Raw genomic sequence first — 17,381 nt, forward strand, 5'->3', positions numbered from 1 at the left:
AGATAGACGAGAGGTATCTTGTGTAAACATATTGTCGTAAGAAAAAAAAAATGGATGAATTTATTTCAACGATAAAGAGATTCAAGGATAAATTGACACTTGCTAAAATCTAAAAAAATACCCTTCTAGAAATTTATTTCTTGGTCATATGCTAACAAAATTCCGTAACTAAGAGGAACTTTGTACATCACAAAAATGTGGATGATTTAACGAGCATTACAATTTTTTTGAGGTTTAATACCCCCATTGATTTGATGTAGGTTTATAAGCCAGAGTATCCGAAAGAAGATTTCTTGCAATTTTGCCTCCAAATCACAAGCCAGACACAGCCTCTCACGGTCCAGTAATCGAGAAGAAGACAAGATAATACAAACCAACACCCCAAACAGAATGAGCATATAGCATACGTACTTGCAACATAGAGCATACCAGAGTATGGTGAAATCTGGGTTGATGAAACTTCCGAACCAATATTACAGAAGTTTCTCCTCTTGCCTGGCAATATTTCTAAGTTGTGCCGATGATCTTCACTTGATCATCGTAGCCTGATGACCGTTTTTCCAAGACGAAGCAGCCATGTCCAAGATCCAAATAGACACTATTGAATGGCAAGATTTTTTAATGCCTCCAGTTTCTCTACATTTCCGTTTGATGCAACTGGGAATGCACGGTGGTTAGCAACTGAAATGTCGCCACCATTTTCAGTTACTTGAAATGGGTGGTTAGCTGAATTGGAGATAACAGAGCTGTGTTTGCCCTCAAAGTAGGAGGAGTGTGGGAAGTAGTCAGCACATCGAGCCTTCCATCCTACAAAGCACAACAAATGAAGTCACATGAAGGAAAGATTTTTCTTAATCTGGTAAAATTACAAGATGCTTCCATTCTTTTGTGCTTTTATAATTTGACTATTTCTACCATCAATAAACACAATCACATAGGAAGTATATGCTTGAATAAATTGTCCCAATGTCTTGTGCCACTTCCATTACTGAGATCGGAGACTAAAGAAATCAATCTATAGATTCTTGTAAAAATATAAATCTCAACCTTAAGTAGCTAGTAAAAGTTCAATTTGTCGTGAATATTTGTATCCTTGCTTGTGACCTAAAACAGGTTCAGGACCTAAAATCTGGTACATAGATCAACTATATGTGTTCCTAATTTCAGTCTCGCACTCTGATAACACGTCAAATTTCAACGTTCCACAGGATGTATCATCGAGCAAACGTGTTGAAGCAAATTTTCTTCATGTGGATACGAGATAATATTAAAAAACCGAAAGGCTGCAGTCAAAATGTAAAGGGACTCTATAAAGGGCTACAAGTGCGATGTAGCCCATACTGATATATCAACAACTTTACTCTGGGAATCTGATGCTCCTTGCGTTAAGAACAGAAATTATAAGACTGTAATCTACGGAAACCATAGATTTAACTAATGACTTACTTGATGCAGCAATATGGTCATCAAGAGTCGACTCTAGTGATGCGTGGACTCTAATGCAGTCCTTTAGTCTCCAGTTTCTGATAGATCCAAGTGCTCCATTTCTGAGAGGGAGAAAAAAATGCTACTTGATCGTGCAGGAAATTGTGGATTGATGGTTTAACATACATTTTAATTAAACGACATACAGTGAAACTTGGTTGTTAGTTGATTCTTCTATCAAGTTAATAGCCTCATCCTTCTTGTTCGGCTCCGTAACAAAAATCATTTCTGCTACAGCAGCTCTATGCCTCAATGAATCTATCAAAAATTTACGAAAAATGTAATATTACGGACAAATTACTGTAATAACTAATAATCAATATTCAAATTAATAGATTATGACCTTTATGTGCCTCAAGGAAAAGGGTGTTTGCCTCAACAAGAGATTTTCCATGCAACTGGCTGCAAAACAAAAGGAAGTAAACAAATCTATGATCTCACTCAGTGCACCAACAACAGTGAAAATCGGGTAGGAGAGATTCACCCAACAAGTGAAGGAAAAAGTAGATATAAGAAAGTACCTAAATAAAGGACGCTCAGCTTCTAAAACACTGCATACAAGCTTTTCGGTATCAGTTACAGGAGCTGGTATGGTTTCCACTTTATGGAAGAATTTTATCTGCAAAAAGCATCAAGTACAGCAAACAGCAAATCATTCCATCTGAAATAATAAGAAAGTGAATTAAAATCTAGCAAGAATACAATGCACATATAAGATAAAAATGTCTTCACGCGAATGCATATTATATTGGTGAAAATGATCCGATAGATATCTACCATACCAGGCATCGATGTGTGTCTGGGTCATTGGCATCCAAACGCTGCATATGCTTTACTGCCTGTGGTAAATAATGAGATGATTTCCATCACTCCCCAAATTAAAAAAAGCTGAAGCATCAAAGGAACAGAATCCGGAGACTGAGGCAGCCCAATGTTAGGTTAATAGAGGAAGGAAAGATATATTTTTTTTTTAAAAGTAACACCCATCATGACGCACACAAGGTACAGTTTCCGCCAGACGAAATCATGCAAAAAAGATAAATAATGGCTTCCAGGAGAATTTTAGAAAAAGTCCGCTGCAAAACCATGTAGTGAAGACTTCACCTGCAATGCAAGTAAAATTTTCTGCTTTCTTATATATACTTCAAAGGAGAGCAGGTGTGTCTCCAAGGAATTAGAAGAGTGTTTCTGAAGTAGCTTCAAATACTTTGTAGCTTCCGTCAAGGGATCTTCAACCTACAAGTATAGATTACAGTATAATAGCTCCACATCAATTTCGGCAAGTGTATTTTCAACAATCTATTACTATTTATTTACTGCGACAGGTGGATAAAAGCTAGCTTCTAGCATAAAATGTTTTACTAAAATTAGCCTCAACTCTCCCACTTGGATAACAAATAAACAGATAATAAACAAAATTAGGAGTACTTGTATTTCAACAACAATGCCAAGCCTTCACAAGTCCAACTTTAAATATACAAAATAATGTGTATTACCTATATTTCCTCGTTTAAATAAAATATATCATCATTCAACCTCATCAATAAATTTAAATAAAAATTTAAAATACAAAAATAATTTAATTATGGATTACTAAAACAATTTCATTTTAATGACGAAGACATAAGATGACCTAAGCTGATTAAAGAACTTTGAAGACGCCAGTATAGATATCTTGCTAAAAGGAATTTTAACAATAACATATACTCCCATGAAAGCATAAAAAAATACCTGCAATAACTTCTCTCCATGCGGATCAGTATCTACTGATTTTGCATGGCGTTTTCCAGATCTTGAAACAGTAGGGGCATTTGATCCTTCCTTGACTTCTGCTTCCTGCACCATTGCAATCAATGACTCAGAAACTATGTTAAACTACTTCTTTCAGGGAAGCTAAGGCTAGAAAGCTGATTACTTTCTTAGCTCGGGCCTCAGCTTTCCTCTGCTTTTGCCTTAACTTCTTTTTCTGTGAAGTTGGCAACTTTGATATCTCGTCATCTTCTGCAGATGACTTTGAAGGAGAATCATACAGCTTTAAGTAGCATCTGCATATAATTTCAAATGTCAGGAACAAAAGGTAAGAAAAGAAGACACCAAATCTGTACTTATTAGTCACTGAACGTGATGGCAATATGAGCAGTACTTCAGTCCATAGGATCCCATGTTACAAGAAGTATTATTGAGAAGATTATGAAGCCAGAAAATATATCAGCAGAGAAATATAGAAAGAGTACTCGATGACTCCAGCAGCTGCTTTATGAAAATAACGATACGAGTGAAGACGATCTTGAAATTTCAGCATTTCTACATAAGTTCGGAGAGTCATTTTTCTTAAACAATAGGCATGGAAGTCAAATTGGTCCTCAGTAATGTCAGCATAATGCTTTTCCACAGATAAGAATTTCTTCAAAGCCCTTCCAAGGTCCCCTTGGCGTAGATAGCTTTCTCCCGATGCTAGCTCATACCTTAAAAATAAAGGGTAAACAACAGCTTATGTATATGTTTGTTTACTTGAAAGAAGTGAAAAAATTAGAAACTTGTTAAAAAAGACATACCACATGCACTGCATATCATAAAGGTTATTGTGCTGTTCCCCATCTTTAGTGAACAAGACAGCTGTCTTTTCTGCCAAGACAACCTAGAACAAAATGTCCAGGATAAGGGCATAATGAAAGGGAAAACTTGTGCTGATGTAACAAAGAATTATCTGAGTAAGGCCATGTAAAGGAGGAATATAATGACATTGAACCTGATCAGATTGTAGCATACGCTTAACACATTGACTATTGACATAGCGATCCGCAAGATCCATGCATCTTGCTTCATCAGCCAATGCAGCCGCTGCTGCCAGGTCACCAGCATGCTTAAGAATCCGGCTCTGTGATAATAAATCCACGAAAATATATTAGCGCTACAGCAACCATGTAATCTCCAAATAGATATTAATAGGTTATTAACCCAAGGGTAATTGAGATATACGAATCTTATTAGTAAACAGGAATTCGAAGTTTAATAAGTAAACACATTGAAACCGAGATATTTATATCTAAATCGTATATTATGAGGAAAGGACAACAAACCATATGCCAAAACATCATTTACTCAGGTCAAAGAAGTTTTCACAAAAAACTCAAGTCAAAACACTCTGGAAGCATATATACTACTACCATCTTGTGGGGTGCGCGGTGTGTGTGTGTGTGTGTGTGTGTGAGAGAGAGAGAGAGAGAGAGAGAGAGAGAGAGAGGATGAACTGAGAGATATTCATGGACCCAAATCAAGAATGCATGCAGTTATAGAGATGACACACAACATATATGGAATGGAAGAGAAAAGAGCATTATGCATTAAAAAGCCGCATTACAGGAAAAATAATCTAGCTTCACCCCTAATATTGTTGGCTTTCTTTTAGCACAATACTGGATTCAAGATCTCCAATCGACAAATTGCAGTTTTTATGTGAATTGCACTCATAAATGCCTCTTCTATTCACACACTGTCATGGTATAGCCCATATGGTAGTATTATTAGCTGTTCATTAAAAAATTATCCTTGATCGCTTCTTGTTTCTTTGGGATCAGACAAATGTAAGTTTCATTGGTGATACCATTAACAATGCCTCCTCCGAAGAATTTAGCAAACACCTTCATTAAATCCGCTTTGACCGTATCCCAACACTTTTGATAGAAAACCAAGTAAACCCGTCAGGCCCTGGAGCTTTCGATCAATCGCTTTCAAACACCGTTTTTTTAATCTCTTCCTCAGAAAACGGAATCTCCAACTCCTATGCTTCAAGCCTATCTAAAGGGTTCCACTCCAACACGTCGAAACCACACCCCCACACCCCAGCCCAGCCCAGCCCACCCCAGCCCAAATCACCATCATATTTCCTATAAAAATTCCTTAAAAAACCGATAGTGGTCTCTTCAATCTGGCTCTCCTCCGCAACCACAGACTCATCCTCCAGTTCCACTTATCTATCATTGACCTATTCCTTCGATTATTCGGTGAGGAATGGAAAATTTGGAATTCTGATCCCCGTCTCTCAACCATAGAACTTTTGCTTTTTGACTTTCCATCTAGAACCTTCTAAACGATATGACTTCAAGTTCACACCTCACAACGCTGGATAGTGAACAGAAGTAGTTTTGGGTAGCACCGTTTGTCTGAAGGTGGGGAAATGTCCATCCATCCCCCGGAGAACATGTATCTGTCTAAACGGCAGCAAATCGGATTAGCCCTGAAGTTAGACCATGTGTACTTTGCGTTCAATAAAGGCGGGTCATGCAGTCCCAATTCCCCGATCAAATTGTCAAAACACAACATGCTCATAGTATTTGAAAGGTTATTCATCTTTTATCCCGTGTTTCTGACCACATTAAAGTCTCCTCCCAAGCACCACTTGTCACCGCGGATTGATTTCAAGCCCGTCAATTCATCCCAAAAGAGTTTTCTATCTCTTGGCTTGCATGGTCCGTAAATAGCTTAGAACCACCATTTGATATCATCTTTCCAACGGATCTCAATCGAGACCGAAAATTCTCCTATCAAATTATCACTGACCACCACCACTCTAGGATCCCACATTACTAAAATACCCCCAGGTCTTCCTAATGACGGTAAGATTACTCAATCAACAAATCTGGACTTCCACAAACTTGCAACGAATCGATTATCCACCTTTTGTTTCTTGATTTCTAGAAGCACCACGATATCAGTTTTTCCTTGCATAAAACAGTGCGAACTAGTTCCCGCCTTCTTGCTGTCCCTCCACCCCTAATGTTCCAAGAGCATATTTTCGTATCAACACATTTGAACCCTTCGAAGTCGAGCCTTTCTCGTAGTTAATCATGCACTTCAATCTGTTTAGTTCTCTGCTTAAGACACCAGTTGATTTCTTGACACCTTCCCAACACTTATACTCTGAATACACTCTCGGAATCATACTCTCAGCACAAGACTTGATCTCCATCTCAGCCCCTTCGGAAATTAACCTCTCTATACCCGTCTTAGCATCTACCCTCATTTGCCCTCCTCATAGAAAACCACTAGACAACCCCAGAACAAAGACCGACACAGGGAGAATACAATGAAGCTCGAATGATTTTTTTTTTTGATAGGAAACATATATTTTATTTAATGAAAAGAGATCATTACAATAATAAGCGGATGAGTTTTCCGCGAAATAAAAGAAAATACAACAATTAAGTCAACATGTGACAAACTTCCAATCCCTAACCACGTCTGAGATAGGTAGATGTCCCAATTCTTTGATATTTCTTGTTGACTGCGCTACCCTGAATCGCAGCACTTCCCAAACTTTGTCTACCGAGTCAGACGAGTCGTTGAAGATTCGTTTATTTCTCTCGAGCCATAACGTCCAAAACGTGAGATGAACGACCATATACCAAAAAGTCTTCACTTTAGCTCCCTTATGAAAGCACGGATCTATGATGAACATATCTTTGGCTCTCCTTGGAAAAACCCATAATAAACTCAGCTCTTGCATTACCTTGATCCAAACGCTTCGTGCAAACGAACAATGTACCAATAGATGATCCTGATCCTCTTCGTGGTTTTGACATAAGCAGCACCACTGTGGCCGTAAGGCACATGATGGCCATCTTTTTTGCACTGAATCAGAAGTCTGCAACTTTCCCAGAGCGACAGTCCACGAGAAAATTTGAATTTTTTGCGGGATGGGTACTTTCCAGATATGTTTAAATGGGCAGAAGACAGGAAATTTATGGAAAGGAAAAAAAGACTCGTAAAAAGAGCGAACAGAGAACAAACCCGAAGAATCCCCCAACCACACCCTACAGGACAATACCTCTCCCACTAAAGGTTTCGCATTTTCTGGTTGAAGTGACCTGGTAGTAGGCAAAGGTCCCGGAGATGATGAGAACAGCCCCTTAAGATCCACTGCCTCTTCCTCGGTGCGAGCTGAAGACTCTGATTGACAAGAGACATGGCTATCGGACTCAGAGGAATTGAAATCATCCTCCAAAGCGTCATCTTGTGTATCAATGAAAACTGTTGCTTCTCTATCATCCAAATCGAACACCCACGACTTACTAATGTCCTCCTGATTCAATAGACTTGAGTTTGGTAAACCACTATCTTCAAGGACAATAATACTCTCATTGATACTCCTGAATTGTCTTCTGCTGTAAGTTTGCCCATATGTAAGCAGTAAAGTCTTTGTGCCTACAACACCTATACTTTTAGCTTGCTCCTCGGACTCATGGTTTATCAGGGATTGAATGTACTATCTTCTGAATTCTTTAACTTCTTTAGGGACAATTCTTTTTAAAATAGTAGTCACCTTTCCCCTCAATGGGGGTGCCAACGTCGCGCCTTCCTCTGCTGCCCGGTCGTCGTGCTTTTAAGGACTGCAGAAGCCTGCACGTCTTTCACCATTTACCCACTATTGCCATATCCGAAACCTTTCTTCATGTCTTCTATGTTTAATACTTGATCTAGTATAACGTCCGATTCCTTAGCCCCTTTAATAGAGCAGCTGATAGAATCCTTAACTCCTTGTTTTCTACGAATGTTTGAATTACCCCAACCCGCCAAAGTCTTCTTGCCATTAACCACGACCTGACTATATGATTGTCATTCGTAGTACTCATAGGCTGTTATGTCAAAAGTATCAACCTGAATTTGAATCTCTATAGTCCCCCCATCCAACGAACTCTTCATCATACTTTGTATAAACCCTCCTTCGGTACCTTTCACCTTGATCTTAGCTGCCCCAAGATCTCTGAAGTATAATGTGTCAACGCTAATGTCCATCAAACCCCACAACGATCCCCGATAATTTTAAAAGTATCAGGCGACCATCAGTTCCAAGGTAGGCCAAAGATCCTTACCCAACCACTGCAGCAATTATAAACCATGTTTGATGTGTTGATTTCTGGTCTCCACTTTTCAAAGACCAAAGACACCCTTCTGTCGAAGAACCATTTCTTTAATTTTAGAAAATAGGAGAATTCTGACAAACGGGAAGGCCACCACACGGCTTTATTAGCTTGAAAAGGAAATAGTTCAACCCTCCTATTTACAGAGTTACCAAGAGCAAGATGTATCTGCTCCCACGAAATGTTAACCATTCATTTGGTAACAATAAGTGCTTCATGTCATTTCTGATCCATCTTTTTGCCTACCACTGTCCTCAATGACCTTCAGCCCTTGACGAAGCTCCATCTCATTTAGACGTTTAGTCTATCTTTCTGATGTACGAAGTTACCTCTACCCGGAGCGTTGCCGCGATCTAGAATGGGTTAGGTCTTCCTCTGAGAGTTCCCTGCCAGTAAATTTGCCTAGATGTTGGAAATTCTTTTCCAACCCCCTGAATTGTAACCACTAGGCACTATAGTGATCTGTTTTCTGCCTAGTTTGTTGAATTTAGACACCTCTAGGAAGCAACCTCGTTTGTTTGTAAATCTCTGAATGGTAAATACTGCATTTCTGCCCCTAAAGCGATAAAATCCGAGCACGAAGAAGAAAGATTGACGAAATCCTTAAATTTTAAACTGATCCAATGTGCCTCTTCTCGATCTAGATCAAGCACATAGCTCATGTTCCTAGTTATTTCAGAGCACTATATCGAAGAGCCCCCAATGCCCACCCTCAGTGTAAACACTTTTTTGTTCGATCTTCACTTCCTCGTCCCGAACTACTGACCTAAAACAGAAAACGACCTCCGTTGATACAACATAGTCCAGTTCAGGGCATACATCCCCTCGAAGGTGCTAATGTTCCGCGATCCAGAATCAACAAAACACGGAGAAGAGGTCTCAATACAGAGCGCGGTCAGAAGGCGCCATTATCAACAAAAGAGTAGGAAGCCAGAGAGAAGAGAAGACCGCTGGCTAGAAAGAAGATAGAGACCGCCAGCGAAGAGGTACTCCAGCGACGGCCGCTATCACCGGGAGGGGGAGAAACGAGGCAATAGGAGAAAAGAAAAGAAAACGAAAACGAAAACAAAAGAAGACAAAAAGTTAGAGGGCCGCCAACGGCCGGCGGACGGCGCCGGGGGGAGGAGGGAGATGTGGTCGACGATGATCAGGAATAGAAGACATTGATTGAAGAAGAAAAGTTACCGTTGGAATATCTACTTCAATACCTAGATGCATCTAGAGCAATAATAGAAACATTAGTTCAGTCAGACTCATTACATATTTGCAACGGTAACCTCGAAATAAACTTTATAACTTAAAATAAAATGAAAGCAATGAGAGAGAGAGTGACGGGATTCTTTCCAATGCTGGACCTTTACTTAAATTCCACTTCCAAGGAAATATGGCGACCGTATCAAACAAAATGCTGATAGGAAATTATTCTCCACTAACAAACATTGAATAACAAACACAAGATGCCTTTTTGCGAAACATAAACATCTCCAATGCTTACTCAAATCTCAGCTGAGGAACTGATTTTTCTCAACTGATTTCAAGGAATAAAAACTGTAAGAAAATATTCACCAAAACATCAACAGCGCAATAGAATAAAATGGTCTAGCATATAATTACCTTCACCAAGTACAAATCAATAACAGTTGGAGTGTGTTCTATGGCCTCGTCAATTTTTTTGAGAGCAATATCATATAGACCGCGTCTGTCATAATGCTGGACAAAGAAAGCAAATCACCAAAACAAAGAAAGCTTCTTTAACAAACTCAAGACAAAATCCAGCAGACTATTGTGGGAAGGGAAAACATCATATGCATCAAAAAGTAACAGCTTACCTGAGACAAATAAAACAAAGTCCACAGAAGTGTTGGAGGTGGCTCCTTGTCAACACTGCGCATACCATCATATTAATTTAAATGACATTCTGTATAGTGGAGAAACTAAAAATCCAACCAAGGGGTTGAGGTCAATGAGACTCTGGTGACATGCAAATATGAACCATAAAAGAGTTTGAAAATACAGTAAAATTTAAAGTCATTCTGAATCTAACTATATGCCAAATGTTTCTCAACATACCAGTAGACATATAAAAAGATAAAAATAAATAAAATATCCAACTTGGGCACCATCCAAACTTGTATGTAGTTGGTTAATCTCCATAGAACATGCATGAATTTGAATGATTTACCGTATTTATAAAATTCAATCTATAGATTGACCTCACAAAAGCGCTAGAATTTGAATGTAACCTACAATAAGGATAGTTCAGAATGAGAAAAAAGGAACTTCAAAGAGAAACTTGGATATTCTCCATACAATATGCATGAATCATTGGACCACGAAAATTAATTTAGTATAAATAAAGGTAAAGTCAGGCAAGAACATGTAATCAAAAAGTAAATTAGGCAAGAACAAAAAAGCTCGTCTCTGCACACATCCATACCAAGAAATGGCATAGAGAAATTACCTCCCTGGAAATCCACCTGTTGTCTTAATAGAGTGCTCTACCTCAAGAAATAACTTCTCCAAAATATCTGCCTGAATAAAAGTAGTATGGAAAGTTTTAAACATCATCAATCATTCAACTCCATGCATCCATACAATTATCAATATTCATATAGAAGAATTCACTGACCTTTCCAGGGTGATCATAAAGAGGAGAAAGATCAGAAAATAGAGAGGGAATGCCCTACACAAGAATCAAAATATATGTGAGTAGAACATCTCCCAAACTAGCCAACAATTTAGTAAAATTAACAACTGAGTAGGGTACCTTCGACAGAAAAGGTCGAATGTAATGTCCAGCTGCCACTTGAAATTTTTCAGCACTTAGAAAATCAAGTGGAATTCTCTGTCCAATGGATATTCAAGAAAATAAAATGATTAAAACAAAATCTGGAAAAAACACAGGCCAGAAAACATTTCCATGAGATTCTAGACTTCCTTTCCCCTGGAAAACTTGATATAAATTTGGAAAGTAAAAACATGAACAAAAGAAGCCGAAAATAGGTTCTAAAGCGACACGCCAACAGGAAATTATAAACTGCATGAGACATTTACAAAAGAAATAACTGCACCCTTAAATTCTTAATTATGTGCAGCATGACGACGCACGTAGAATTTTAGAGGAGATGATGCAGTATCCAGGAAGCAGATAACAAAAAAAACAGTGTGTCACCTTCACAGCAGATGACCTCTTATATTGTTTGCTAAGAGATTCATACAAGGCCTCCAACTGACAAATTTCATCAGAAGAATAGTGACCATCAACAGAATATAGTTGCTTACACCTTTGGAGGCCTTCATAGTACCTAAATAGACAAGAGATTAAAAGTATGACAAGAATATATGTAGAAACTTCTAGAAATGTGATGACAAAGCTAATCACTCAGGTGAATTGAAATGTTCGATAAAAACAAAACTGATCATAGATTGCATTATTGATTATTCAATAAAAACCAATCCTAAAACTGAACAAATAAGAGCTGACTCTCAGCAGCCACTTCTCCACTTGTATCAAAGGAAAAACACAATGTATTTTGATATTTTTTAATTACTGTTAGTGTCGATTTCCCATCCCCAAGATCAATGAAATAAGTAGAATCGCCCATGTCGTGATTCTAAAAGTTGACTGCACAATACACATAAGTTGGGAATACAACATATTGAGCAGGCCATGGTTTTCTGTAAGGCATGGTTTTCTGTGAGGCATCATAAACCTCTCATTGGCAAAAATTTCGTTGGAAAAGAGCTGTTTTGTCTCAAGCTTTGACATTTAAGACCAACCAAAGAACAAAAAGTAAAATTAAATTTCCACAACATTTCTCCTGTGATATTAAAACAATAATTTCTCCAAATCAACGGATCAAAATAGGAACATGTAATGATCATACTGAAACACCATGTTTCACCAGTTTACAAGGATGTAACAAACCAATGTAGTAACTAAAACCTTTGAGAGTGATGCGTTTCTGATAGGCAAAATTTATTATAATACGATACCTGTAATTATCAGGATTCATAGAAAGCAGCACGATGTACAACTCCTCTGCTTCGTTAAAGAGGCCAAGCTTTTCGAGTAGAGAGACCTGCTGCTCCTTGTAAGATAATTTATCGATCTACAGTACAGAACTACAAAAAATTAGGTGTCTAACAACAAGTCAAATATCAGTGCACCTAATTCTTTTACAACCACTTACAATTTTGGATTCTTTGTTGTGCAACTCCTCAAGAGCCCTCTGGACCAACCCACACTCTTCCAACAAAGAAATCTGTAGCAAATATACCTCCAATGTTTGATTAAACAATAAATGGATAAGTAATAATCAGATAGATATTTGTCAGAAGAATTCTATATTTTAAAGATGCACAACTCGGAAGCAAGAGGAAGAAAACCCAAGAATCAGAGGAAAGACATAAATTTCTGTCCCCGTATAATATTAGACATAGTTAACCAGATGCATTGCAGTTCATTCAACACTAGCTCCGGAACCTGCTTTGTCTAGAGCATAATATCCAATATCTAATTTAAACAAGTAAAAAAGTAATTAGAGAGCCAAGTGTCGAAGAGAGCAGTAAAAAATTGCCTCATTGTGACAATAACAATAAAACAGCCAAATTCCAGGAAACTAACAAAAGAAGTGCATGTGGTTCAAGCACTTGTACGCCATGCAACATCAAACTCAGCTCCAAAGTACAACAATTATATGCTAAAACAATGTGTTCTACATCTATTACACGAAATGTAACAAAGATAAAAGAAAATATTTCAAGCAATTTATAGATATACAACATAGAGTTAATCATATCCAGTACCTGTACAAAAGCATTTCGTCATACTAACATAAGAAGTGCATATGGTTAAGCACTTGTACGCCATGCAACGTCAAACTCAGCTCCAAAGTACAACAATTATATGCTAAAACAATGTGTTCTACATCTATTACACGAAATGTAACAAACGTAAAAGAAAATAGTTCAAGCAATTTATAGATATACAAGTAGCTTCCAGTCAACAACATAGAGTTAATCATGTCCAGTACCTTGTACAAAAGCATTTCGTTATGCTCGCAACGTTCATTATCAGGAGGATAATCATCCTCGAGAGTCCCTTCATACGCTTCAAGGATATCAACCGCCTTCAATGCACTAGAAACTAAAAAAGGTAAGTACTATCACAAAATGAGAAATCAAATACAATTAATTAGTCTTTCAAGATTTCCAAGTTTTTATATTATACTTAAATATCAACATTTACGAGTCAGTATTAAAGTATACAAAATAAACTATCAATCTCCTCCATCCAAAAATAAGAAGTTTGTCCAAGTATATGTTACCACATATATCATGAACAATTTGTCTCTGGTCATTGACTTTGCGAATTCTAATCCTCAATTACAAAATAGCTTCAAATATGTCTGATACTCCAAATGGATTACCAATTAGACACATTGATTTACTTTACTTGCTAGTAGTTTTATTTTATTTATTTGCGTAAATTATTTACTAATATTCTTTTACATTTTGAAGGGGTGGGGTGGTGTGGAGACTGAGCAGAAAGACAGCAAAAGAAACCATAGAGATCTAAAGAAGAAGGGCAACATAATATATCCTCCCTCCAAGGTGTTTAAACAAATATCAGAAACAGATGCATGAAATATTAAGACAATGAAAATAAGCCACAACATACTTGAAATTCAGGTGATGTGCAACAGCAAATCCAAGCCAGTTCATTCTATGATTAGGTTTCAAGGTCAGCAATTGTTGCCTCGTCTCAATAAAACCAGACAAGTCACGCATTTGTGCCTGTAAAACAAATATGGAAACAACATGGCACAATATTAGCTGGACGATGTCAAAAAAACCCTAAGCTACTAAAAAGTTAGAGCAGACAGTTTTAGTATATTCTTTTTCTACTTTGTAAGACGGGCAAGAGTCCAAAGAACTATAAACAATTTAATCTCTTTTCTCCTCAATTGTTCAGAAAATTTTGGAGGAATCATTTGAACACGCACTCGTGAAGACAGATCCAGAGGACAAGTATTTGATTGTTAGAACACATGGAAAGATGACTAGATTCACAACCTTTGACAAATGCATTGCCCAACAGCTTACTAGACATTTTATGGATTACACAACAAAACAAATCTAAAACTAACATAGGTAGCGCAAGAAGAACACAGTGCATGTCAAAATTAGGCAATTTAATTTTCAAAATACATATTACATCTCTCGCTTCTAGGATAACAAGACTTCTTGTTCAATAAAATATCACATAAAAGTGCTTACGAAGTTGCATACCTGTAAAAGAGAGAGATCCCGAAGTATTTCAATATTATCAGGATCAATTTTAAGCGCATTGCGATAACTCTTAATTGCTTCCCTATATTCTCTGTCCGACCGATACAAAAGACCATAAACATGCCAACAAACATGACTCTTAAGGTCATTCTGCACAAATGAGAAGTGGATTTGATGTGTAAACCATAAGGTAGTCAGTTAAAGCATAAATGGCCTTTACACTAAATTCAAGGAATGGTAAATATGAATTAACCTTTAATCCAAGTCTAACAAGTTCATATGCTTCTGACTTGCGATCCATGCAATTCAAAATCAAACCTTTCATTGATAGAGTTTCTACAACCAAAAAATAAAAACAAGAAATGATAATAACACAAAAGAGTATCAAGAGTGAAAAACTAGCATCTATGGAAAAAAACCAAAGCAGTCTACTTGGCGAATAAGCAGATGGGAAATACCTAACCAACCCTTATCTTGTTACCCCCTCATCTCGTGAACAAATAAAAGCTCAGTGGGCATTATCAAAACTATCATGAATGTCACAAAGCAAAGAGCATGTAGCTCAAGAAGCCAAGAAGATTTTTGTTATTTTTACACGGAGACCATTGGATCGCTCAACATGTAACATTTTCAATAGAACTTGAGTGACCAATTTCTATAGGTTGATCAGAGCAATAGACATAATCCACCATTAATTTCCCAACAAATAGAGAAGTTAAAGGTGAAATCAGAAATACAACAGACGAGAGAAGCTCCCCGCTCAATGCATCCTCAGGTTCCATCGCAATTTATATTCACAACAAATCAATATATTATTGACAAAGATTTTATAAATCAATGGACATTTTGAAATATGCAATCCAGTTTACATCTTTTTACATATTATCCTATCATTGAGGGTGTACCCCACAAGCTATACAGAGCTCTGGAGAATTGCCCCCACAGTATAAATGTCTAAATCACATGCTCGGTAAAATTGAAGTCGAGGAAAATTGCATGCTTCAGAATGTGTGAACAGCTCTTCCGGGTCCTAAAAGATTTGAAATAAGTTTATATCATAGTTCAACACCTTGAGGAGGTTATAGACACTTGTGGGAATCACCGGGATCTCAACTCTCGCCATACATATTTTAGCCCAACTTGGGAAAAATCCAATAAATAAAAAAGCTTTGGAATATAATAATGGTAGACAAATATTCCCATAGCAAATACATTGTGCAAATATCTGATCCATATGTTAACATAAAATTAAACGAAAAGAAACAAGTTGTCTGAAGGATGATGTTGAAAAATTGCCTGGAACCATTACCCCTCCCACACTCATAAGCACAATTAAAAGATAAGAGAAGAGAGGTGCATGAAGTTGAAGCAAATTTCATCTTAACTATTACGTGTAACAATTGAAGAAAATAAGACGAATAGACTAGGACTCTAAAGTAGAATAAAAGTAAATTTTTTTTTACACTAAGTTGACTAGAAATTGAAAGAAGTGTATCAAGTTCCTCTACAAATTTCCCTGTAACTATCAAATACCAAATAAGTGATTTCACAAGATAAAAAGTTAGAAAATAATAATAATAAAAACTCAATTACATAATAAATGTGTTTGGTAGTGGAAGTTGATTAGAATAATAAACAGCAGATAAAACATATTTCCATGGATATATTTTTTTAAGTAAAAGAATGTGATTGATGGCATCCAGTAAACAAATATTAAACCTTCATCACTGTGACTGACACATACCTCCATGATCAGGGAACTTCTTTAAAATTGCATCAGCAGTCTTTAAACCCTTTTTATACTGTTTTGTTTCATAAGATTTCTGCACATATCAAATAAAGATTATGACTCAAAAAAGTCACGCTAGTTGTAAAACCATGAGAATCAAAACAAACATGTCTTACAAGAAAGATATTGTCGAAATTTAAATTGATTTGAGTCGCGCATAATTGAAGATCAAATGATATTCATTGTATTATGATAGCTAGTAGAAAACGATTCTTGCAAAGAGCAAGTTTTATCAACACCAGCGTCTCAGTTGCTGATGCACTGTTAATAATACTTCAAACGCATAATTTAACAAGCACAAGCCGCGTGCTTAACGCAAGGAAAAAACAGATATCGTATAGTGGAATATTCATGATCAAATGCATAATAATCCTAGGGAAATTTCAGATTGTTGCAAACTTACAACGATGAGTTTGAAGAGGTTGGCCTCTTTGGGAGGAAGTGAAGCTCCCATTGAAAGTTCGCCGGAGAAATTACGAAGGGGGGCAGAGAAATGAGAGGAGGGTTTGTCTGGCGCAGCCCTACTGGCAACAGGGATGATTCTGATAGAGAGACCAGCACAGTAAACAGCTGCAAAGGATAGCTTTGTTATTTTACATTTTCGTAAGATATTTGACTCAACTAACTTACGCCGTCTCCAACCCAAAATTCTATTTTAAAATAATATAGTTTCTGTAACGAATATAATATCTATCTTCAACTCATCTACTTCAAATCTTACTCTAAAAAAAAATATTCTCGGAATATTTTTTTATTTTATTTAGTTAATTTTTATCTTATTATTTATTAAATATATATTTTAAAATTTAATGATATAATTGTAATTACATTTTATATTGGATATTTTTAATATTAAATTTTTAATAATTACGATAATATTACAAAAATGATTA

At 36.8% G+C, this 17,381-nt stretch overlaps 1 protein-coding gene across 1 annotated transcript; it reads right to left on the reverse strand.

Moving 5' to 3' along the window:
- Positions 1 to 112: 112 nt before the first annotated feature.
- LOC140973279 (N-terminal acetyltransferase A complex auxiliary subunit NAA15-like) lies at positions 113 to 17,078 on the reverse strand. The gene is made up of 26 exons (XM_073435958.1): positions 16,892 to 17,078; positions 16,444 to 16,522; positions 14,953 to 15,035; positions 14,700 to 14,849; positions 14,089 to 14,204; positions 13,442 to 13,547; positions 12,599 to 12,670; positions 12,402 to 12,517; positions 11,578 to 11,710; positions 11,173 to 11,250; positions 11,035 to 11,088; positions 10,867 to 10,937; positions 10,235 to 10,289; positions 10,020 to 10,115; positions 4,235 to 4,363; positions 4,041 to 4,123; positions 3,720 to 3,950; positions 3,401 to 3,530; positions 3,217 to 3,321; positions 2,590 to 2,721; positions 2,268 to 2,324; positions 2,007 to 2,104; positions 1,829 to 1,887; positions 1,632 to 1,743; positions 1,447 to 1,547; positions 113 to 807 (listed from the first exon to the last, which is right to left on the reverse strand). Exons 1-26 carry the CDS (start codon positions 16,940 to 16,942, stop codon positions 599 to 601), a joined length of 2,706 nt encoding a protein of 901 aa, XP_073292059.1. The 5' UTR covers positions 16,943 to 17,078; the 3' UTR covers positions 113 to 598.
- Positions 17,079 to 17,381: the final 303 nt, after the last annotated feature.

The sequence above is a fragment of the Primulina huaijiensis genome, chromosome 3, assembly GCF_012295235.1.
Source record: "Primulina huaijiensis isolate GDHJ02 chromosome 3, ASM1229523v2, whole genome shotgun sequence".
Classification (NCBI taxonomy): Eukaryota; Viridiplantae; Streptophyta; class Magnoliopsida; order Lamiales; family Gesneriaceae; genus Primulina; species Primulina huaijiensis.

Excerpts from the sequence above, each read along its gene's own strand:
- LOC140973279 (XM_073435958.1), bottom strand. The coding sequence starts at position 16,942 with ATGGGAGCTTCACTTCCTCCCAAAGAGGCCAACCTCTTCAAACTCATC. Across the intron at positions 14,205-14,699 it reads GGGATCTCTCTCTTTTACAG|GCACAAATGCGTGACTTGTC; the intron begins GTATGCAACTTC and ends TTTGTTTTACAG. Across the intron at positions 2,105-2,267 it reads CAGACACACATCGATGCCTG|ATAAAATTCTTCCATAAAGT; the intron begins GTATGGTAGATA and ends TGCTTTTTGCAG.